At 38.1% G+C, this 19636-nt stretch overlaps 1 protein-coding gene across 1 annotated transcript in view; it reads left to right on the plus strand.

The window, feature by feature from the left end:
* The window catches only part of AFF2 (ALF transcription elongation factor 2), a 331562-nt gene that overhangs the window by 226303 nt on the left and 85623 nt on the right, over window positions 1-19636 (plus strand). The window contains exon 10 of the mRNA XM_054388853.1: window positions 18190-18241. Coding sequence (XP_054244828.1) covers window positions 18190-18241 — 52 coding nt within the window. The remainder of the gene's footprint in view (window positions 1-18189; window positions 18242-19636) is intronic.

Genomic DNA, 19636 nt, shown 5'->3' on the forward strand with positions numbered 1-19636 from the left:
AAACCCAATCCTTCTGAGGGTAAACACAGTGCATTGTAAGAGAATTTTTGTATCTCTTTCTTTTGTTCTTTGGCTGCAGTGTTAATTTTATTGTCAAGGTAATAGATCTTGAACTAGTAGGCATAAGTCAGTGGCAGAACTTGACTTTACTGAGAGCAGGATCAGGCCATAAATGTCCTGGGTTTGTGCTTTAGTCTGACATAAAATAACTTCACCAATAAAGTGCCCTGTCTAATGAAGACTAATCAAGGATTGCAGCTTAAAGCTCCACACATAGCCTAGCTATCTCTACATTAACCTCCTCCTTTCATTTCCTTGGATATGTTGAATAGGAAACAGTTATTGAACCACAGCTATATTCATGGAAACCATTTGATTAATTGACTGTGTTTTGAACTCTTGTGAACCAAGGCTGAAATATAGCTCAGACAAAAGTGACAGAAGCCCAGCAATGAGATGGGGCTATAAAAGAGCACCAGTAAACTGTCCATGGGCAGCCCACATTCATGTTCATGTTTATCCTTGTGGAACTTGCAAAAAGTAAAGACAGATGTCCAGCTTATCTCGTGGAGTCAATAGCAATAATATGTGCAGATACTGCTCCCTGCAAGTTGAGCCTACCCCTGCTGTCACTATGTCTTTATGTGTCCACAGAGAGAAAACCTGGAAGGCAGAGGGAGTCAAAAAAAAAAAAAGTATTGCCAGAAATCCCTGTAGGCTATCTGAGAAGGAGCGGATGTGTAAAGCATTTCTTTCTGCATAAACATTTAGAAATCAAACTCTCATAAGTCAGGGATCCACCAAATGTGGTGTGAAGAAGCAGATGAAGCCTGCCTTCTGGCATGCCAGCATTTGCTGATTGATTTGGAATGCAGAAGGGCCCTTTTTATTTTTATTTTAAAATTTGAACCACATCTTAATACAAATCAGGTGAAAAATAAATTGAAAAATAGCAAGCCTGAGATTACAGATGTGCCAGCTTCATATTGTTCAGTTTAGCTGAGGTCATAGTCAAACCCATCAAGTTCACATCATTTAGTGTATGGCCACTGAGGTAATATTCAAACAAAAGAAAAGCAGTCAGAATACTGATACGCTCCGACTTTGCCAGCTGGCCTCATTCAGCTGTACAAAGAACACTGGCTTCAGCTATGTAAGGAACTCTAAATCAGTAGGGAATACAGGTTTTAAAAAGGATATTCTGTTCCAAGCAGCCCATGCGTGCTCTAGCTCTGACTTTAGATCAGTTATAAAGAGGAAATACCTCTCCTAATATGCAGTTTCATATTCTGACATGTAAAAAATGTGAGAGCTATGCTAATGATGATACAATTAATTTAGACAGAAGAATTTTTCAACAGGGGACATTTGTATTCTGCTCAGTGGTTTAGAAAAAGCTTGAAGTTCCTAGAAAGCCTACATGTAGAATTTCTGGCGTCCATTCCTTCTCTGTACTGGTGATGTTACCATGCTGGTTCTCTGCACATAGGTATAGATTTATGTAGATTAATTTGGTATAGTACAGTGAATTGCCACTATGATAGATATTTTAGAATTACTTCCTAGCACAGCCTAATAGCTGGAATCAAATAAAACATAAAAGTAGATTTATATAGATTGCTGTATAAATCAGATAAAGCTTTATGTTACCTAGCATTGGTAATGGAAGCTTTTCCTGCAAATAATATAGAAGTCGTTCATGTAATATTTTCATTATTTCAGTGAGAGTAAAGCAACAGAAAAGAAGAAAAGAAGTAAACAAGTCTGTTGGGCTTAGCTACCATTAAACATCATTAACTACAATTTTGCCTGACAAGTTCTCTCATCTGGTGATGGGTGAAATGCTAGAAAAGTAGACTGAACAATTGCATAAACCCAAATGAAATATGCCCTTGCATTCTAAGTGAGCGCAGTTCAGTCAGTTAAAATAGAGCAATTTATTATGCTTTAGCAGCTTGGGCTTAATCTGGTTTTAAATAGATCTCTTGTGTTTTTAACTTCTTGCTGAGATTTAACTGGTTTGAGACAACACATGATGTAGCACTACACAATCTCCTGCTCACTCCTTCACCAATTTACTCTGAAATAACTCAGAGTACTGATGATGAAAATAACTCACAGGAAATGTGAGGCCTTTAAACAACAGTGAATATATTTGGTTTGGTTTAAATGAGTGGATAAAGGCTAATGAAAGAGACAAGAGCAGAGAATGGAGAGAAAGGAGATGGGTGTAGCAGGCAGAGCAGTCAGCAAGACCCTTCTGGGACTTTGGGGACTTGTTCATGCCATGGGGCTTCCCCTTTTCATAAGCTTCTCAGTGTTAAAAACTCCCAGCATTTTGGGGCCAGCCTATCAAATTTCATATGGGTCAGTTTTGAATATCAAACTGCTACTGTGAACCAGTGTCAAACACTTTGCCATACTGGCCTCCCCTTGTCCAAATGAGCCGAGAATGTTGATCAAAATATCCTCACATAATATAGGCAAAGCTGTCACCTGCCTGCATTCGAAGTGTGCTCTGCTATTCCTCAAGTAGGGGAATATATGACCTTTAGCTAGTGGAATATTTTGACTGTAGACATTTTGTTTGGTATTCTGATGTAGTTTTCCACTTATTCAGTAAATCCCTAAGCCTTTGTGGTTTTTCACAGTAATTTTGTAATTACCCCAGCTGTGATAAATACTTTCTCAAAATCTTACTTGAAGAAATTTAGCTCAGCCCCTTTGCATGTGGAAGGAAATAAGCATCTCACTTAATGTTTGCACTATTGATTGATCCAAGCAGCCATGCCAGCTGCATGGATAATTGCTCGTGCATTTATGTAGAATGTCACAGAAATGGAAGAGGGAATATTTTTCAGAGAATTGAGTGTGTGTGTTGAAGAAGTTCAGCAACCAAGTGACACCAAATTCTTCATGTAACGGGGAAGGGGACTCTGACTGGCACTCACTGCACTAACAATAGGGTGATGGACCCTTTCACCTTCAGGTTACTAGTTTGAATTCAAGGCAAATTTGAAGTGAACAAAAGTAATTACACTCTCAGGGCTATTCAGTGGCCTATGTGAAATGAATCGAAGGTCTCAATCAGAGTCTAATGGATACATGTCCAAATCCTAATTGGCACTCTTGTTGATAGTGGCAGCATGGAGGGCAAAGACTGCATGAGCATACAGACTGAATTTACTGTCCTTGTCCAGTGCTGGGTTAAAGACCAGTGCAGTAGATCATAGGATGTTTGTGTGACTGCTGCATATGATATGAATGTTTTCCAGACAGAGAAAGGACTGCAAACTTTAAGAGCATTCATAGAGTCTTAAGTCTCACAAAAAGCCATAAACTTTTTATTTTCATGTAGAGAAAAAAATTTGCTAGCAATGTTTGTTGAGCTGGCTGAAACTTTGAGGTGTCTTAAATAAAAAAAAAAATAGGGAAAATTATGTTTTAATTGAAGTCAGAGAATACCAAGAAAATCAGAAGAGAGTCTGCATGTACTGTTCCTTCTTATGAATGACTTTTTAAACAGAACCAGATTCTCTGATCTTTAAAGTGTATTTTCCTAGAAGAAATTTGCTGTTTCCTAATAAAAAAAAAAAAAGAAAAAGAATAGCCCTAAAAAAAAAGAATGTGCCCCCAGCTGACTGCCTGAAGCAGCTCTATGACCATGAGTACATATTGTGATCAGAGACCATATATTGCTAAAACTCCTTGATGGAATGAGTTTTAATTTGGTTTACAGAAAGCTTTAGGGGATATGACTCTCTACAAATTAGACCACAGGAGCTATAAAATGAAGGATGTCCTCCCTAATTAGAAACAGTGGAGCAATCTGGTGTTCTTCCTAGTTACAGCCTCATGGGTCCTCTCTTAAAAGTGAACTCTAGGCAATAGATACTTCTCTAGTAACTGTTATCTGTCTTTTTACTGGCATTTTATCTGTTGTCCAATTTTCTGTCTCCAGTTTTGAACATGGCTTTCTACATAGCTGTGGTAAATTCTTAACTGCACTTTTGAATTGGCTACTGCAAAACAAAAATCCCTGTGTTGCTTATTTGTTTGAAATACTAAATTCTGAGACATAGGTGAGCATGGCAGTCAGTGGCTGTACTAATTCTGTTTTCTCATTCCTCTTCTAGTGAAGTTAATGAGTGCTCTAAAGAGAGAGATATATAGATGGACTGAAATAAATTATGCTTTAGGGTAATCAAATTCAATTTTCTAGACACATTTTTTTTAACAAGAAAGCATTTGTCAAACTGAGATCCAGGATTTTGGACAAAAAAAAATAGTTAAATAACTATGGCTAGGAAAAAAAATGGTGCCTGCAAATCCAATAGTGCAATGTCTACAGCTTGTCATTGGTGCCAAATGATAAAACCAAATTTAAGTATAACTGCAAAAGAACATTAGGCATAAATGCACAACAGTAAAAAAAAAAATCAGCTATGAATGTATTTCCAAACTGCATGACTAGAAAGCTGAATGTGGATCTGAGCTGGATGCTATTCTGAGGCTGTGCTTAGGCAGCTGTAATTTGCCTTTTTTAATTGTCAGTAAGGGAGGACATTCAGGTTCTTAATTCATCAACATCTTTTCATGTAGACTTATATGGAGTAGGACCAATGACTGGCCCAATGAAAGCTTTAATTTGCTAGTGACATATTGTTTCCACTAGGAGTTGTAGATCAATCTGAGAACAATTACTAGGTGAAGAGAAGAGAGAAAAAAAGGGAAAAAAAAGTCAAGCATTACTCTGGAATATAAGTTAAAAAATGGAAATTTAAAATTAGTCAAAATATTTATTTTGCTGCCCAGTATGAGGCATTACTGACAGGAAGGGGCTGTATTTTTAACTGTGATTGCTGTTTAGATTTTACCAGAATATATAACCGAACATGTCTCATGACCATCTTCTTTTCACGTAGTATTTCATCCTCTGGTTTTGTGGGGGAACTTTATGCCAAGAGAACTCACTGGAGACTGAGTGACAGATCAGGCTGTTGTCCCACATTCCCTTTCTACTAAATCACAGTTTTCTTTAGATGGAAGGTGGCTATTGTGAAGCTGTCAAACTGAGGAAAGTTAAATGGGCTGAAGTGAAGGCTCCTGTTAACAATAGCAGCTATCTCTGTCAAATGAAAGCTCAGCAGACAGTTACAAGGCAATTCGGCACTGATGGGTGGTCGATTAAAAACAACAAAAGGCAAGATGAATGAAAGGGGAAAATCCCTATTACTTTGTGGTAGAAGCAAGGGGAAAACCAAAAATAAAATAAAAAGCCCACCTCACCCAACCCCGTAGCAATTGGGACAGACTTGTAGTTAGCATGACCTTCATCATCTCAGATATGGCACAATAAAACTGACAAGATTATTTTCTCTTCAAGCAGTGCTGAGATATTTTCATTGGCAAAAATCTGGAAAAGTAAAATAAATGCAGAGTTCAAGGCAGTTGAAGAATTCTTGAATCTGATAACAGCTGGAACGTAATGCCACCAGGAAAAATAGCTAGGTTTTGTGCTAAAAAAATTATGACTTGATCATTTTTTTACAGTGTCATATCTGAGAATTTTGAAGGTTACTCTATAGACAACCAGGAGAGGATTAGAGAAAAATTATCTTTGAGCTCAAGGGAGCATCAATTTAAATTGGATTTGAGATATAACTTTTGCATTACCGTAGGAGATGAAAGGTGGTATTGTGCCCTGATAGCTGCCCAACTACCTAACCATATGCATTAACTGGATTAGTCTGCAGATTAACAGCTCACACACCAAGTGCAGGGTGCATTGTGTAATTTCCTCTTCGTGGGACTCATCCTGTTTCAGCTGAACTAACATCAAAACTCAGCAATAGTAGGGAGGGCTGTCCAAGTTGCATGTCAGACATAGGGTAAATATATACACTCGTTTCTTACAAGATAATTGTCACTATGGGACTTGCTACAGCAGGTATATAAAGTAAGATGAGAGTATAGGATAAAAGGTGTGTTATGTCATGTAGCTAGCCTGATAGAAAATCAAGTTTTGACACCCTGGTGGAATTTGATAGGAGGCAAGCACCTAGACCCACTTAGACCCTATGAAATTCCTTTTCTCACAATTTAAATGCTGGGAGGCATTCTGTGAAATTCAGAAAGCCAAGAAAAGCAAATAGGTTCTTACATAGCATACAATTAGGGCTCAGGTTGCTGCCAACAGTGGAGCCAGGGTTCAAAGAGATTCTGAAAAAAAGATTGGAACAGAGAATTTGGGAGACATATGTGCTCCATGAACATAATGAACCAATGTCTCATTCCAGTTATATTAGGAAAAAATAATTCAGTACTAACAATTTTTTCCATTGAACAGTCTCCTGTGACAAGACACAGAACCAGATGTACCACAGACCTCATCCAGTCTGACAATTCTGACATATTATTATACCAATTTCTGTCTTTGCAAAGTCATGATGCCCTTAGAATTTATCAATGAAATTAAGTTTAGTCTGCATCACCCCTAGGTTTTGCCTTTTCAAGAAAAGATTGAGTATCCATTTATCAATTTTATGTGGTAATATTCTTGTTTATTACAATAACAATACTCTAGCCATGGACAGAGAAACTAAGTGCCAGGTATAAATGTGAAAAAGAGAAGCAAAAAATTAGTATTCTGAAATTGTATTTTCTGGAGTCTTTTCAGCACTGAAGTGCATATGATGAGTTTCAAGGTTTTGTTTTTTTTTTTTTTTTATTTTATACATTTCATGTGTTTGGTATGAAAATAATATTAAGCTACCTCTCAGAGAATCAACCACAATGTTCCTCAAAGGCTCTGGGGTGAATAAAGACCAGAGTGGTCTCAAGATCACTTTGGGTTAGAGATGTTAAAGATGGGAGCTGTTAAAAGAGATCATGTTTCTCCTGATCATGAAAATGTCAATGTATGTCATGTTCTCACTAAGATCAGAACCATGATAGCGAAGTGCAGGGCAGTCAGTAATTAGCCATAAACAGCATCTGTGGGTATCTCTGCTGCAACCTTTTAAACCAATAACTGAGCATTATTTTCTTAGTTCCTCCCAGCTTCATTCTTCAAACATTAGAAAGGGCTCCGCAAGCTCTAATTAGGAGGTAGCTTAAAAGTAGCCTGGTCTTCCTAGGGAGTATAAAGAACAGAGGGTATCTGTGGATGAGGTGTGGATGAATGTGGAGAAATGCAGCTTTTCCATAGTTGCACCATTTGCAGTGACAGTGAAGAAAATTACCTCTGCAGATTTCAGGCCAAAGTGCGGTTTAACCATGTGGCACAATTTACAGGGTAAACAAACTTAGTAAGAGCTAACTCTATCAGAAAACTTGTTTAACATGCACAGAAGGAACTGTTAAATTATTTCAGGGCCATAATTCAAAATGCTGAGGAAAATTCTCTTATGTTACAGCCAGTGCAAGATTGGTTCTGTAGCCAAGTACATCAACATAAATGTTCAGCTGTCTGGGGAAATAGAAGTCTTACACTGTTACTTAGGGGAAAATGTGCACAGACATGGTGGAGCCCCTTAAGAAACAATCCTCATTTTGTTAAACAATAGGATCAAATTTTTCAATCAGGTTATCAGGATTATTGCATTCTTCAACCTTGCCAAGCGAAAAGAAGTATCAGCATGAAGACAGATATATTTTTACAGAATTAATGATGTATGAAATGTGGAAGTGGAGACATACATTTTCACTTTATCCTCTAATTTTTCTTTTTACATTATAAGTGAAAGGAAATGCTTGGAAGTATTTGCAGTTACTCATATCTGTTTATCTTAGAGTGATTATCAGAGCAAACAGTGTCAGGCATTGTGTTTGGATCTGAGCCTGAAAAATAGTGCTTGCAGGAAAGAGGATTACTTGCATGAGTCAGTGTTTTCAGGATTGTGCTTGGTACTTGTTTTCTGCCATGCATATTCAGTGCCTTATAAATCATCCAGATTCAGAAGTATTCAGAAGTATTTTATTCATTTATCCCCTCTATTTATATTAGTTTTAGTCTTGCTTGGGTTTATCTCCTCTATTTATATTCAGTTTAGTACTGCTTGGATTAATCTGTGTTTATGTTTTCAGATTGATGAACAGAATGTTCATTTGAAGATAGAAGTGAACTTTCTTACTGAAGATTCATTTCTCTTTGCAATATTTCTATCAGATCTGTGGGATAGGTGTGGATTCTTGATGTAGGATTTTACAGTGGCAGAAGTGGATTTGAAAATAGACCAAAAATCTAGTGCAGTGAAAATGAAGCTCACCTTCCCCAGGATCACTGTATCTTTGCTTCCTGTGGGGATTTTTGCAGATTGATCAGCTCTGAACTACCTCTTATACCAGGCACAGTCCACTAATATATTTCATAAAGGTGTAATGCCTTTGCAGCACTGAGAACCCAGTCCCTTCTCTCATGTACACTCTGGTACTTGCTCATCTTCTCTATGGCCAGCCCCTACTCTTTGTTTACTGTGCTCCATCACCAGGCAGTACACAGGACTTGCATCCACTGTTTGGAATCCTGCTTTGGTAATAATACATACCCCTGACAAGCTCTCTTTAAGTCAAGTGCTAAGCTTAAAGCACTCTTGAAAAATCTGGCATGTGACAAATTTCACTTTTTCCCCTTAGGAGCAAACACTGTTTCTGAAGTTAAAGCTTCCATTCTCTATAGCCTAACATCTCACCAAAACCCATATCATATCTGTGTTGTGTTGCTTTTTCAGTGTCTGCCACCGGAGGACCTGCCCCTACCAGTCTTTGTTAGACAACTTGAGTCTTCCTTTGGAATAAGTAATTTGCAGTTTGAAGTTCACTGTTCATTTGTACTGAGCCAGAACCCTTTATTGGGTTACAGGACACTCATTCCCCACAATTCATTCTTAAGGACAAGGTGACCCCAAGGGTTCAAAAACATCTCAACCTGAGATCATTTGCAGTTTGCAAGTCCCCTGAAGTTAGAAAATACTATATAATTTTGAGTAAATTTCTTCTAATGGTCAGTCAAAACCAAGACCTTTCTACTAAATGAAAATCTGCTTTGTATCAAGAAGACAACATCATGTCTCTGCTCCTTTTCTATCCGTTCCATTCTTCCTCCAAAACAAGGCTGCTACAAGTAGATATTCTACAAAAGCACGAGATACTTGGGTTTAGTTTGCCTTTAATGTTTTCTCCTTCTTCCAACTCTGCCTTCTCTTTTCCACTTTTCTATTACTGCTTTTTATGGGGTTTTCATAGAATTATGTTTTCATGAACAAAAAAGCTTCTTCCACTGTAGACCAGGTTAATGAAACATAAGGTTTACCATACACAACTCGTTTACAATCAGCAGAAACAAAAGAATTCTACTCTTCAGGTACAAGATTAGTCTCTGTAAGGGAAAACCGTGGACAAAGATCTGTGAATGTCATGTTGGTACTGACAGTTCAACAGTTCCTTGAGGTACCACTTTGCTACCAGATTAAAAAAAGAAAAAGAATAAAATAAAAGAACATGATCAATGAATAAGAATAATGTCCTTCCATGTGGACTGTAGAACACTGGGTAGATGAGCCAGTCCTATGTTAGTTCTGCCCTGTTCAACAACTGTTTAATATATTTTCAGGTATGATTTTTTAAAGTCATCTTTGCAAGTTACTGTAGAATTATCAATCATTGTTTAACTGTGTGCTGAGTTCCCAAAGTCTTTGTGTGTAAATATGCCAACTGAAGGCTTGTTTACCAGAGAAAATACTGGTGCTCTGGCTAGGAGACAGGTTTAATCAAATATGGTTGCAGTAAGCAGACATTTTTCATGTGGAATGTACTGGAAATGAGTATGTATCACAGAAATGGCTCTTGGACTATGTATTGCTGTTGATAAATAGCAGAACTCAAAATTGTATCAGCCATTGCAGCTGATCAGAGGGAAAACAGTAAAAGCTTTGGGCATACTGGCAGAATTTGGCCCACTAAAAAAGGCAGTGTCCTCATTTTTACTCTTCAAAAACTTGAAGTTTTACACTGGCATTTTTAGAAAGTGTTATTAGTCCCTCCCTATATTTTTCCTGGACCCATACTTTTCTTTCTTCTTGTCTCTGTTGTATTTCTCTCATTTCCCCTCCCTGCTCCCCTTTTTTGCTTCAATGATAGATCGTTCTCAAGCTATGTCAAAGAGGTGTGTTGTACTGGGGAGTCACTGGATGGTGAGGGAGTCACAGGTAACACTGATTGCACTTTTCTAAACAGAAGGCATAAATGATGATATTAGTGTTAAGGCAAAAGTATCAACTCATTAGCTGGAAACAGATGCTGCTTTTTTGGACTTTTTTAAACTGCCTATAACACTGTTTAAAATATTCTGCCCCAAGTGTGCTCCCATTCTATTAGAAGTGTCTTGGGAGCAGAACTGGACCTCAATATGAATGTGAAGCTATTGAATATGCTGCAGTATTATTCACGCTAAGCATACAGATTTCCATCTACACTTCATAATATCCAGATGAAATTTGGCAGCAGGTTTCTCCCTCCTCGCAGAGTTCTTGTCTCAGCTTTAATGAAAAGCAAAATGCCTGTCAACAGAGCAGTAGTTATAATGCACTTAGTAGCAACTTAATATTTCAGTTGCCTGGAAGAGCTTTTTGTACGTAGAGATTAATGGTTGGCTAGATAAAGAAATTCTTCTAGTGAAAGGATTAATTTTGCTTAATCCTTTTGAAATTAAGAGATGATACAGAGAGATGAGTAACGAAGTGCATTCTCTGATTGTGAGGTACCTAATAGATAACCACAGGGGTTACTTCTCTCTCACCAGCTGTAATTACACTAATTACTAATATGGTGCCAGGAACACTAAGGCAGGCTGTGTGTGACAAAAAACAGTTTCTTAGGAAGTCTTCTTTCTCCATTAGCTGGGCCAGAGGGAGGCTGACTGTGTTAGGAGGCTAATGTGTGCCTTGTCCTGTGGGAGGGAAGAGACCAGGTACCTCTGTTGCTCACAGGCAACTTGCTTGTTGTGAAGACATGAAACTTGACTTCAGTTCTTTCTAACAGGAGGCAATTTCAGACCAGAGGCTTGAGGAACTCATCTATGCCTTAAGTAAATTAGTCCTATTTAGGCTACTGAAACTTTGAATGGGTGGAAGTTACTCCTGTGAGTAAGAGTTTGCCAGACTTACCTCATCACTGACAAGAATGTAATGAAAAAAAAAATGATGGATAAGGAGAAGGAAAAATTAATAAGCTGTATATAAGTATGTATAAAATTGCTGGACAAGTGGCCTTGATCATTAAGCTAAATGGTGCTTGTAAATTCCATTTAATCTTATGAGATTTTCTTTTACTGTAATTCACAATATCTCAGAGGAAATATTTTAAAGATAAATTCCACATTTCAGCAGAAGAATGAATATCAGGTTTCAAGATTTATCAATGGGATGTTTTAAAACAAAATATCATCTTTTTTTTTTCATTTGGAATTATTCTACCATTTATTTTAATTTCCCCAGTTTTCTTGTCCACTGTATTATGAACTTCTCTGGGGAAATCTATTGTTAGATGTTTTCACACACATAGGCCTCCTTCTTCCCCCTTGATAAAGGATAAAATTGTGCTCCAGTGTGTGCAACACGTTCTCGAAATACATCTGAATTCCATTATACAGTTTGTCATTTGCATGATACCTTTTGAGTTACCACTCTCAGAGAAGCCTTATATACTACAGAGAAATATGCTAGGAAAATGAAAAACAAGTTTGGTATGAAGTCCATAGGGTAAACTGGCATAGATTGTGTTGAACTGATGGCCTTATTCCCATGAAAGTTCAGGGGTAGAAAATAGAGCAGCTCAGTGATAGGCACTATTTGCATGGATGGTGTTCCCTCCACATAGGGATGCTGCAGAGTGTAACAAGGGCTTCATAGCTCAGGATGGCAATGTACTACTTTTTTCACTTCAAAGACATTTATTTGATTCCTGCCTGTTCTGGATTTAAGTCTTAAGTATCACAAGTGAAATTTGCTATAAGAGTCTAAGCTCTCTAATATTGAACAGAATAACTAGCTTTGCATGTGCTATTCCAATCTAAATCACACAAACCTCCATTTAAAATTGTCCTTTTCTATCAGTGGCAAATTGAAGCAGGAGGAATCTCTTTCCTTGGAGAGCACCCACATCCTCTATATGCTTCCTGTACCAAGCATTGGCTCTCCTTATCAGCACTTTGTTGTGTCTTCTGTGTCACTAAGCACAGTTTCATCCTTACCTTTTCAGCCAAATTTTAGCAGTACATCCTACCCCATCCTACCCCTCTAATGAGACAGAAGCATAGTCTGCCCATTGAGGTTGCAAAGGCAGTGTTACAGATTTACAAAAACAAATGGACTAAATGTTTTGAAAAGCAAGAATCCCATTCCCATTTTACCAGAGACAAACCTGGCAAGAAAAGAATGGCATGTCTGCGTGCCTGCTTAACACAATTGCCTGTCTCTCTTCTTGCAGAAGCAACGTTTATGTTTGTTGTGATATGACCCAGACGGGATATGCATTTTGTACAAATGCAGTTTGACATGAGTGAGTTAATTTTCTGGGCAGCTCAGGATTAGGGAATTACCCAGTATTCCCTTTGCTATCTGCTTGCAGCCCCCTCTTCCCTTTTCTTCAGCTTTTTCATTCCCACAAGGCTTTTTTTACATCTGAGTAGAGCTCCAGTGCAGTGATGAACTGATCCCAGAGCAAGTGGAGAAGTGCAGAACCTCATCCTGTTTAGGTAGCCTTTTAAAAGGCTTCTCCTTGATGAAGCCATCTCACCAAACCTATAACATCTTATTATAAACACAATGTACTCCCATCACAGCTCTACACAACCAGAGCAGGAAGAAATACATAGCATTCGCAGAAGTTTGTTGGCAATCCGAGACTTACTCACTTTTAAAAAATATTTAAATACACTTCATGTGAAAAAAAAAAAAAGTATGTTGAGCTGTGAAAACACTCCTTTAAGAGCAGAGCCTTCTATAAAAACAACTGAAATTGAGTTGCATTGAGATCATGTGGGTTTTTTTTTTTTTCAGAGAGTAGATTATCTCACATCTTCTAATCAGATCCTCACTTGCTCATTCACAGGATCTTAAACCAGCACAAAGCATGTGCTCAGCAAAACAGTCAGAATGGGATACAAGTCCCATTTCAGTGTGATGCAGCTGAGCTGGGTGACACCCCAGGAAATTTCAGCCTAGAGCTGAATTGAGGTTCTGCTACCTTTGCTCCTCCCAGCACTTATGGGTGGGAAAATCTATTTCAGTGGTCCTAAAAGTCTCATCAAGTCCTATGTTATCTTGCTCTGCAGCTTTAGCCTCTCGCTTTTCATGACTTCTCTAAAGCAGATTAAAAAAAAATGTGCTTAGGCTTAGATTTTAACTAACTCCTGCTGTAACAGCTATTGGGAGTGGCTAGCAGGACTCATTCAAGGGAAAAGGTATAAAACAGTGTGTCCCACTGAGAAAAAAGTCTTAATGAGACTTGCTTAGTCTTTAGATATGATCTGTTAAGAGAACAGACACAGAGGTGTTTCTGATTATGTTTAAACTGGTTTATTATTGTGGGATATTTTTAATTGATATTTTTGGAAAACGTGGGAAGGTGCAAAGACAGAAGATAAAGCATTAGCTTGCTATGCCAAAATCATCATAAACAACTGTAAAAATAGATCATTTTGATTTTGGTCCATCTCATCATCTTCTGAGGCTTGGTACAAGTTGAAGGCTCCTAAAAATAATATTTTGTTGTTGCTATTTCTGGTAAGACTTTTACAGAAGTCATCCTAATAAAGCCCTTATCCAGCCATTTGTCTAGTTAAATTTGTAATGTAAGGAACAATCTGCTTTGGGAGCTGATTCATCCCTGGAGGAAGTGGGTATTGTAGTCAGTCAATGAGATTGCCCCTACTTACACCACAGATAAATGTGGAGCTTTGTTCCTGTGTTTCTGCTTCGCAATAATTTCACATTCCGAATTATAAACCTCTGAAAATTGTAGATTATAATAAATGTGCTGACACAACTTCAACTGTCAGAGTAAATGGCATTGCTCTAATAATGAAATAAAAAATCCTACTTAATCCCATTCTTTCCCTAAAGTGGTGTTTTGCATTAGCTATGGATGAAAAGACAAACAAGTACATGTATATTCAATAATAATGTCAGCTGGGTCAGAGAAGAATAGGAAATAAAATGAATTTGTGATGGTTGTGGAGACAGCTTTCTGACACAGGCAGTTTTCTCTTTGATTTGCCCTCATTGACAGTATTCATTTTAACTTTAGCATACCCACCAAACTGGCCTTTATTAACAGCTTGGTGTGATCTTCATAACAAATACACCTTGTAATCTCCACTCTGGCTGTTGAGGTTAACAATTACATAAAGCAGAATAGATCACCTGCATATTTACGGGGATTGCTCACTCAAGAGAGCCTGATTTCACATTCAGACCATCCAGCCTGTTCTTCTGTCTCAGGACTGTGAAGCTGGAATGGGTTACCTCTCTAGGTATGATAGTGAAGTAGTCACCTTGCATTAAGGTTGCTGACAATCTTTAAAAGGCCGTATCAGGCTTCGAATGTGATCAGATGCTACTTGCTTATAAATGAGAGTTAATAGAAACATTAAGCAGTACAAGCTACTGTGACCCGTGTCTTCAGTATGTTAAACACATTTTAAAATAGTGGAAGACAGTCTAGTTCTCTGCTTTCTTTGATATATTGCCTCTTCCAACCAGTATCCTCTGGGAGCAGGTTATTTGAACTCTTCAGCATCCTACTTTCATTTGCACATACTGTGTATTTTTAATTTATTCCTTCACTTCTCCAGCTACCATATATTTATTGTTGATACCATACTCAGTTTCTCTTTAATTATTCCATCTGCCACCAGAGTGTAATGCATTTTAGAAGCTGCATGGTTTAGTTGTTTAACCTTTGAGTTTTGTAACTGAATGGGTTGATGTATTCTTCCTTAGCAGAACAGGCTAAGAAGAATTATATACTCCAAGTGATAAGCTTGGAACTGCTAAAGAAATACCAAAATCCAATTTTTTTTTCCTCTCTCTAGTTGTCTAAACATCCATTAGTCTCTTGAAGGGAACTCGTAAATCCTGCAAATTTAGTTTATCTGAGACCAACTCTAACAGTTGTCCTTCCTACTAATCATGTTTTATATCCATTTTATATTTTTCAATATTCAATAAACATGTCTTGCACTTACTGTACTTGTTAGAATCTGCAGTATGGGCTGGATGAGGACAGTTATTAATCAGCCATTTCAGATGGCTGTTTGGTTAGTTTAGTAAGTGCATTCATTTATCTTTTTTATGTTTTCTTCTTAGTTCTTTCCATTTATCCAATATGGAGTTTCATTTGTCCTTTTTGGTTTATTTCTAAAAAAAACAAAAAAAAAAAAGGTAGCTGGAATGAAAAAAATACCATTCTGGGCTTCATCCATGAATAGATCCTTTGCATTATGTCCTCTTAGATCTGCATTAAAAAATAATAATAGAGCACGTTATCTGGCAGTGCTGCTTTAAAGCAGTGGATAATTTACACATTAAAGTGAGATATAGGTTTGAAAGTAGGAGTGTGAGATTGAATTAGAGTTAAGAATCAGGATGATGTAGCTTTGTGTGAAGATGGTCTTGGTTTCCTGGGGGTATTGTCCTTCTGGTGTGTAATGAGACTTGCAGATAACAATCTGGGACTGCGGGTAGATCGAGGTACAGCGATACGTTGAGAATGGCACAGCAAGTAATGACACTGGGGAAACAAATGAATGTGTCTGCTAGATAAACAGCATTAAAAGTTCCTGTTCATCACCAAAGTCCAGGCCTCTGAAGGTTAATATTTCCTGAAAAAAATCTGTATTAAGTTTGCACAGCAAGGTTTTGGTAGCCAGGGGAGGAAGGCTGTAGAGGTGGCTTCTATTCAGAAGATGCCAGAAGCTGTCCCTGTTTCCTTGATAGAGGCTGTGATTCCATGGAACATGGCACTGTGATGCCACAGTGCAGCAAGCTCCTGGCAGGACCTGTGGCCCTTTGAAGAGAAGAGCCCACACTGGAGCAGGTTTGCTGGCAGGGCTTGTGACCTCATGGGGGACCTACACCAGAGTAGTCTGTTCCTGAAGGACTATACCCCATGGAAGGGGAACCCGCAATGGGGCAGTTTGTGAAGGACTTTTCCCATGGGAAGGATCCCATGCTGGAGTAGAGGAAGAGTGTGAGGAGGAAGGAGCAGCAGGGACAACATGATGAACTGACTACATTTGCCATCTCCTCATGCTGCTGAGGGGAAGCAGGCAGAGAAATTGAGGATAAAGTTAAGCCCAGGAAGAAGGGGGGGGTGGAGGGAAGGTGTTTTTAAAATTTGGGTTTATTTCTCATCACCCTTCTCTGACTTGATTGGTAATAAACTAATTTCCCCAAATTGTATCTGTTTTGCCTGTGACACTAATTTTTGAGCACTCTCTGCCTGTTCTTATCTCCCAGCCTTTCATTATATTTTCTTTCTCCCGTCCAGCTGAGAAGTGGAGTAATAGAGCAGCTTTGGTGGGCACCTGGCACCCAGCCAAGGTCAACCTACCACAAATTCTTACTTCTAGAAGATTCTTTATCCATGCTACAGTCTTACTTTTATGGGTTCACATATTACAGAGAGGCATCTGCCATTTATCAAGACATTAATGACTAGTAGTTATGTGTCCAGATACTTTGTAACCACTGAGCTGCCCGACAACAGAGGTCACTGAAAGACAGATGACTTACAAGCCAGTTTAAAGATCTCCTTGCACTTTGTCTTTTTAAGAGCACCAGCAGGGCTTCAAACCTTTTTATATTTCCACTTTAGGATTAGTGTCCCCTCTTTAAAATTCCTTATACCAGGAGGCTTCCATGATTTACTGGTAGTCTTCAAATTAAAAAAAAACAAAACAACACCCAACAAAAAAGAAAACCCAACTTTATAACAGAACATCCATTGATCGCTACAGATATTTAAAGGCTAACAATAAAAAATCATAGACTTCAGTCTCCATCAAGGCAGAAAGGAAACAGTAATTGCAATTTGCAAGCCTCCTGCCGTGGGTAAAGGAGCTCAGGCTGGGAGAAAGGAAACTCAGCAATTTTAGTGGCTGTCACAGCAGATCTGGGTGAGATGTGCCGATTCATTCATATGTCATCCTGTGATAAGAGAATTTGTCAAGGTGAAAAGATGGGTGTGTGGTAGAAGTGTGCCCAAAGGAGTATCAGCTCTGAGGAAGACTACTAGATAAAAGCATTAATACATGGGAAGCTGTACTGGAGTGTACTTGGGGGTTTCTAATCATGTCTCTGTCTCTCTAGGTAGACAGAGCTTGAAAGAAGAGACCTTTTCTGCAAAGATGTAACAGCAAATAATATAGTTTCTTAGCCTGTGTATTTTGTCATAGCCAGGTTTTGGGTTTAAAACAAACAAACAAATAAAAAAAAGAACCCCAAACCAAAACAGTAATAGAGTGTTGATATGGACTACTCAACTCTTCATTCTGCCAAGGGAAAGGAGGGAGGCATTGGGACAGCCACACCTTTAGGAGTTTCCTTCCCTTTTAGTCAAAGGCAGGGAGCTGCCCTGTGAGATTTCTCTGTATTTAAAAATAAAGAAAGAAAATGGGGATGTGAATTTGCAGGTTCCTAGCTTGGAAAACATTTGCTCTCCTTTGAGACCCTAATTGTGAGGTGCCATCAAACTTGAAACAAGCTCCTCCTTCCTATTCTTCATTTTGCATTCTCAGTTTGATCAGATACCAGCCTCAAAAAGCAATGCTCTAGAAACATGAAGGATTTTCTTCCAGTTTTTAACTGTCTTAGAACTGAATTTCCTTCCATTTTTTGACTGAGAAATACATATAGGTATACATGGACACTGTGTGACAATGTGTAAATGAAAGAACACATGAAAGAGGAGCTGACTGCTAAACTTTGTGATGGATGAGTCTGAAAGTCTCATTTCTTCTTAACCAGCATCACACATAGAGTATTCATCAGTTTACTTACCACATTTTGCTGATGATGAACTGAAATAAAATCTTTCCTCTGACTTTGCTGAAGAGTAGATTCAGTCCATTGTGTGTAAAGTTAATTCATTAAATGTAAAATTCTCTATTGTCTCTCTTTTGTTCAGAATGCTTGAGGATGATCTGAAACTCAGCAGTGATGAAGATGACAATGAACAGGTAAATACATCTGCTATAAGTGTGTAGACCATATAATCTGACAAAGTTGTTCTATCAGTTGAATGTCATTGCATGATAGTTTACTGTACTTGCATCAAAAGCATTTTGGGGCGTTGCAGTAATACCATTCACAACATAAGCTGCAGGCCAACAAGAGAGCACAAGGCTGTTTCATGTACTTTCTCAAAAAAAGTACGTAGAAAATGTTTTTCCTTTTGCCAGTGTGAGCTTCATCTCCTTCTAAGTGATTAGAATTGATTAAAATTTCCTTAGCTCTCCCAAATATTTTCTTAAGAAACAGATTGTGGTCTGTCTCTGCAGGGATTCCAAACATGAAGACTTCCAATCATGTAAGAAACAAATGAACTGTCTGGACAATCACCACACTGAGTATATTTTGTAAATGCCTGACACTTCAAGGGAAACCTTCACCTTACCCCACATATGTATGGTTGTGTCTCTTATTTGTGTCACAAACAGAGGCTATAGACAAATTTATACACGTTATAGGAAAGAATCCACAGCTTTTTAGGTTTCCTGAATGGCTCTATCCTTTAGATTTTTGTCACACACTGCATCCCACACTAAGGCCTTGCAAAGCTGAGCAGCATGGCTCTGCTGCACCACTCAGGCATTACACTGGCAGCACCTTCACACTTCAGCAGCTTCTGCCATATCTCTTTAAAGATAGGGACTGGAAGTGTGAAGGAAGGTTGATCTGGCCCACTGCTCAGACACATAAGCATCAACAAAGTAACTGCAATGGTTTCTGACTGCAAAATATTGTTTCAAAAAAGTATGTAAAATACTCCTTCATGAGAGACAGATCAAGGCAATTACAATATGTGGACTTTACAATGTTGCATATTCAGCTGTGGAGCCCAAGGTTGGAAAAATACTTTTTTTATTATTTTTTTGCCATAAACAATTTGCACTCAAATGACACCATTTTAATTCAGGGCTACACATGTACATTCTGACAAGGAGAGAAAAGGTTAAAATTCTGTTCAAAACCATTCTAACAGTCTATGCAGTGTTTCTATACAGGAATAGAATCATTGCTTTACACTATTTATTTATTTGTAAAGTTATTTTCCTACAGGCTTATAGCCAATGTGAAGCATGCACTAGAACTTACTCCTTGTTTCGGTTTTTTAAAAGTAAAACCACAGTATGTAGAAATCAGGTTTATTATCTTTACATCTACACATATTTCAAGAAAACCAAAATCCTTTGAGAGCAGTGGTCACTTGGAAACCCTAGGATTTGTCCTTTGAGAATTGCTTGGGACCCTTCAATCTTTACATGGCAGGGACGGTTGTAACACAGATCCATAAATGCACCTTGATCTCAACTTTTAGTGAACATCTCTAGTATGTGGAGAGAGTTTGGTCT

The sequence above is a fragment of the Indicator indicator genome, chromosome 17 (genome assembly GCF_027791375.1).
Source record: "Indicator indicator isolate 239-I01 chromosome 17, UM_Iind_1.1, whole genome shotgun sequence".
NCBI lineage: Eukaryota > Metazoa > Chordata > Aves > Piciformes > Indicatoridae > Indicator > Indicator indicator.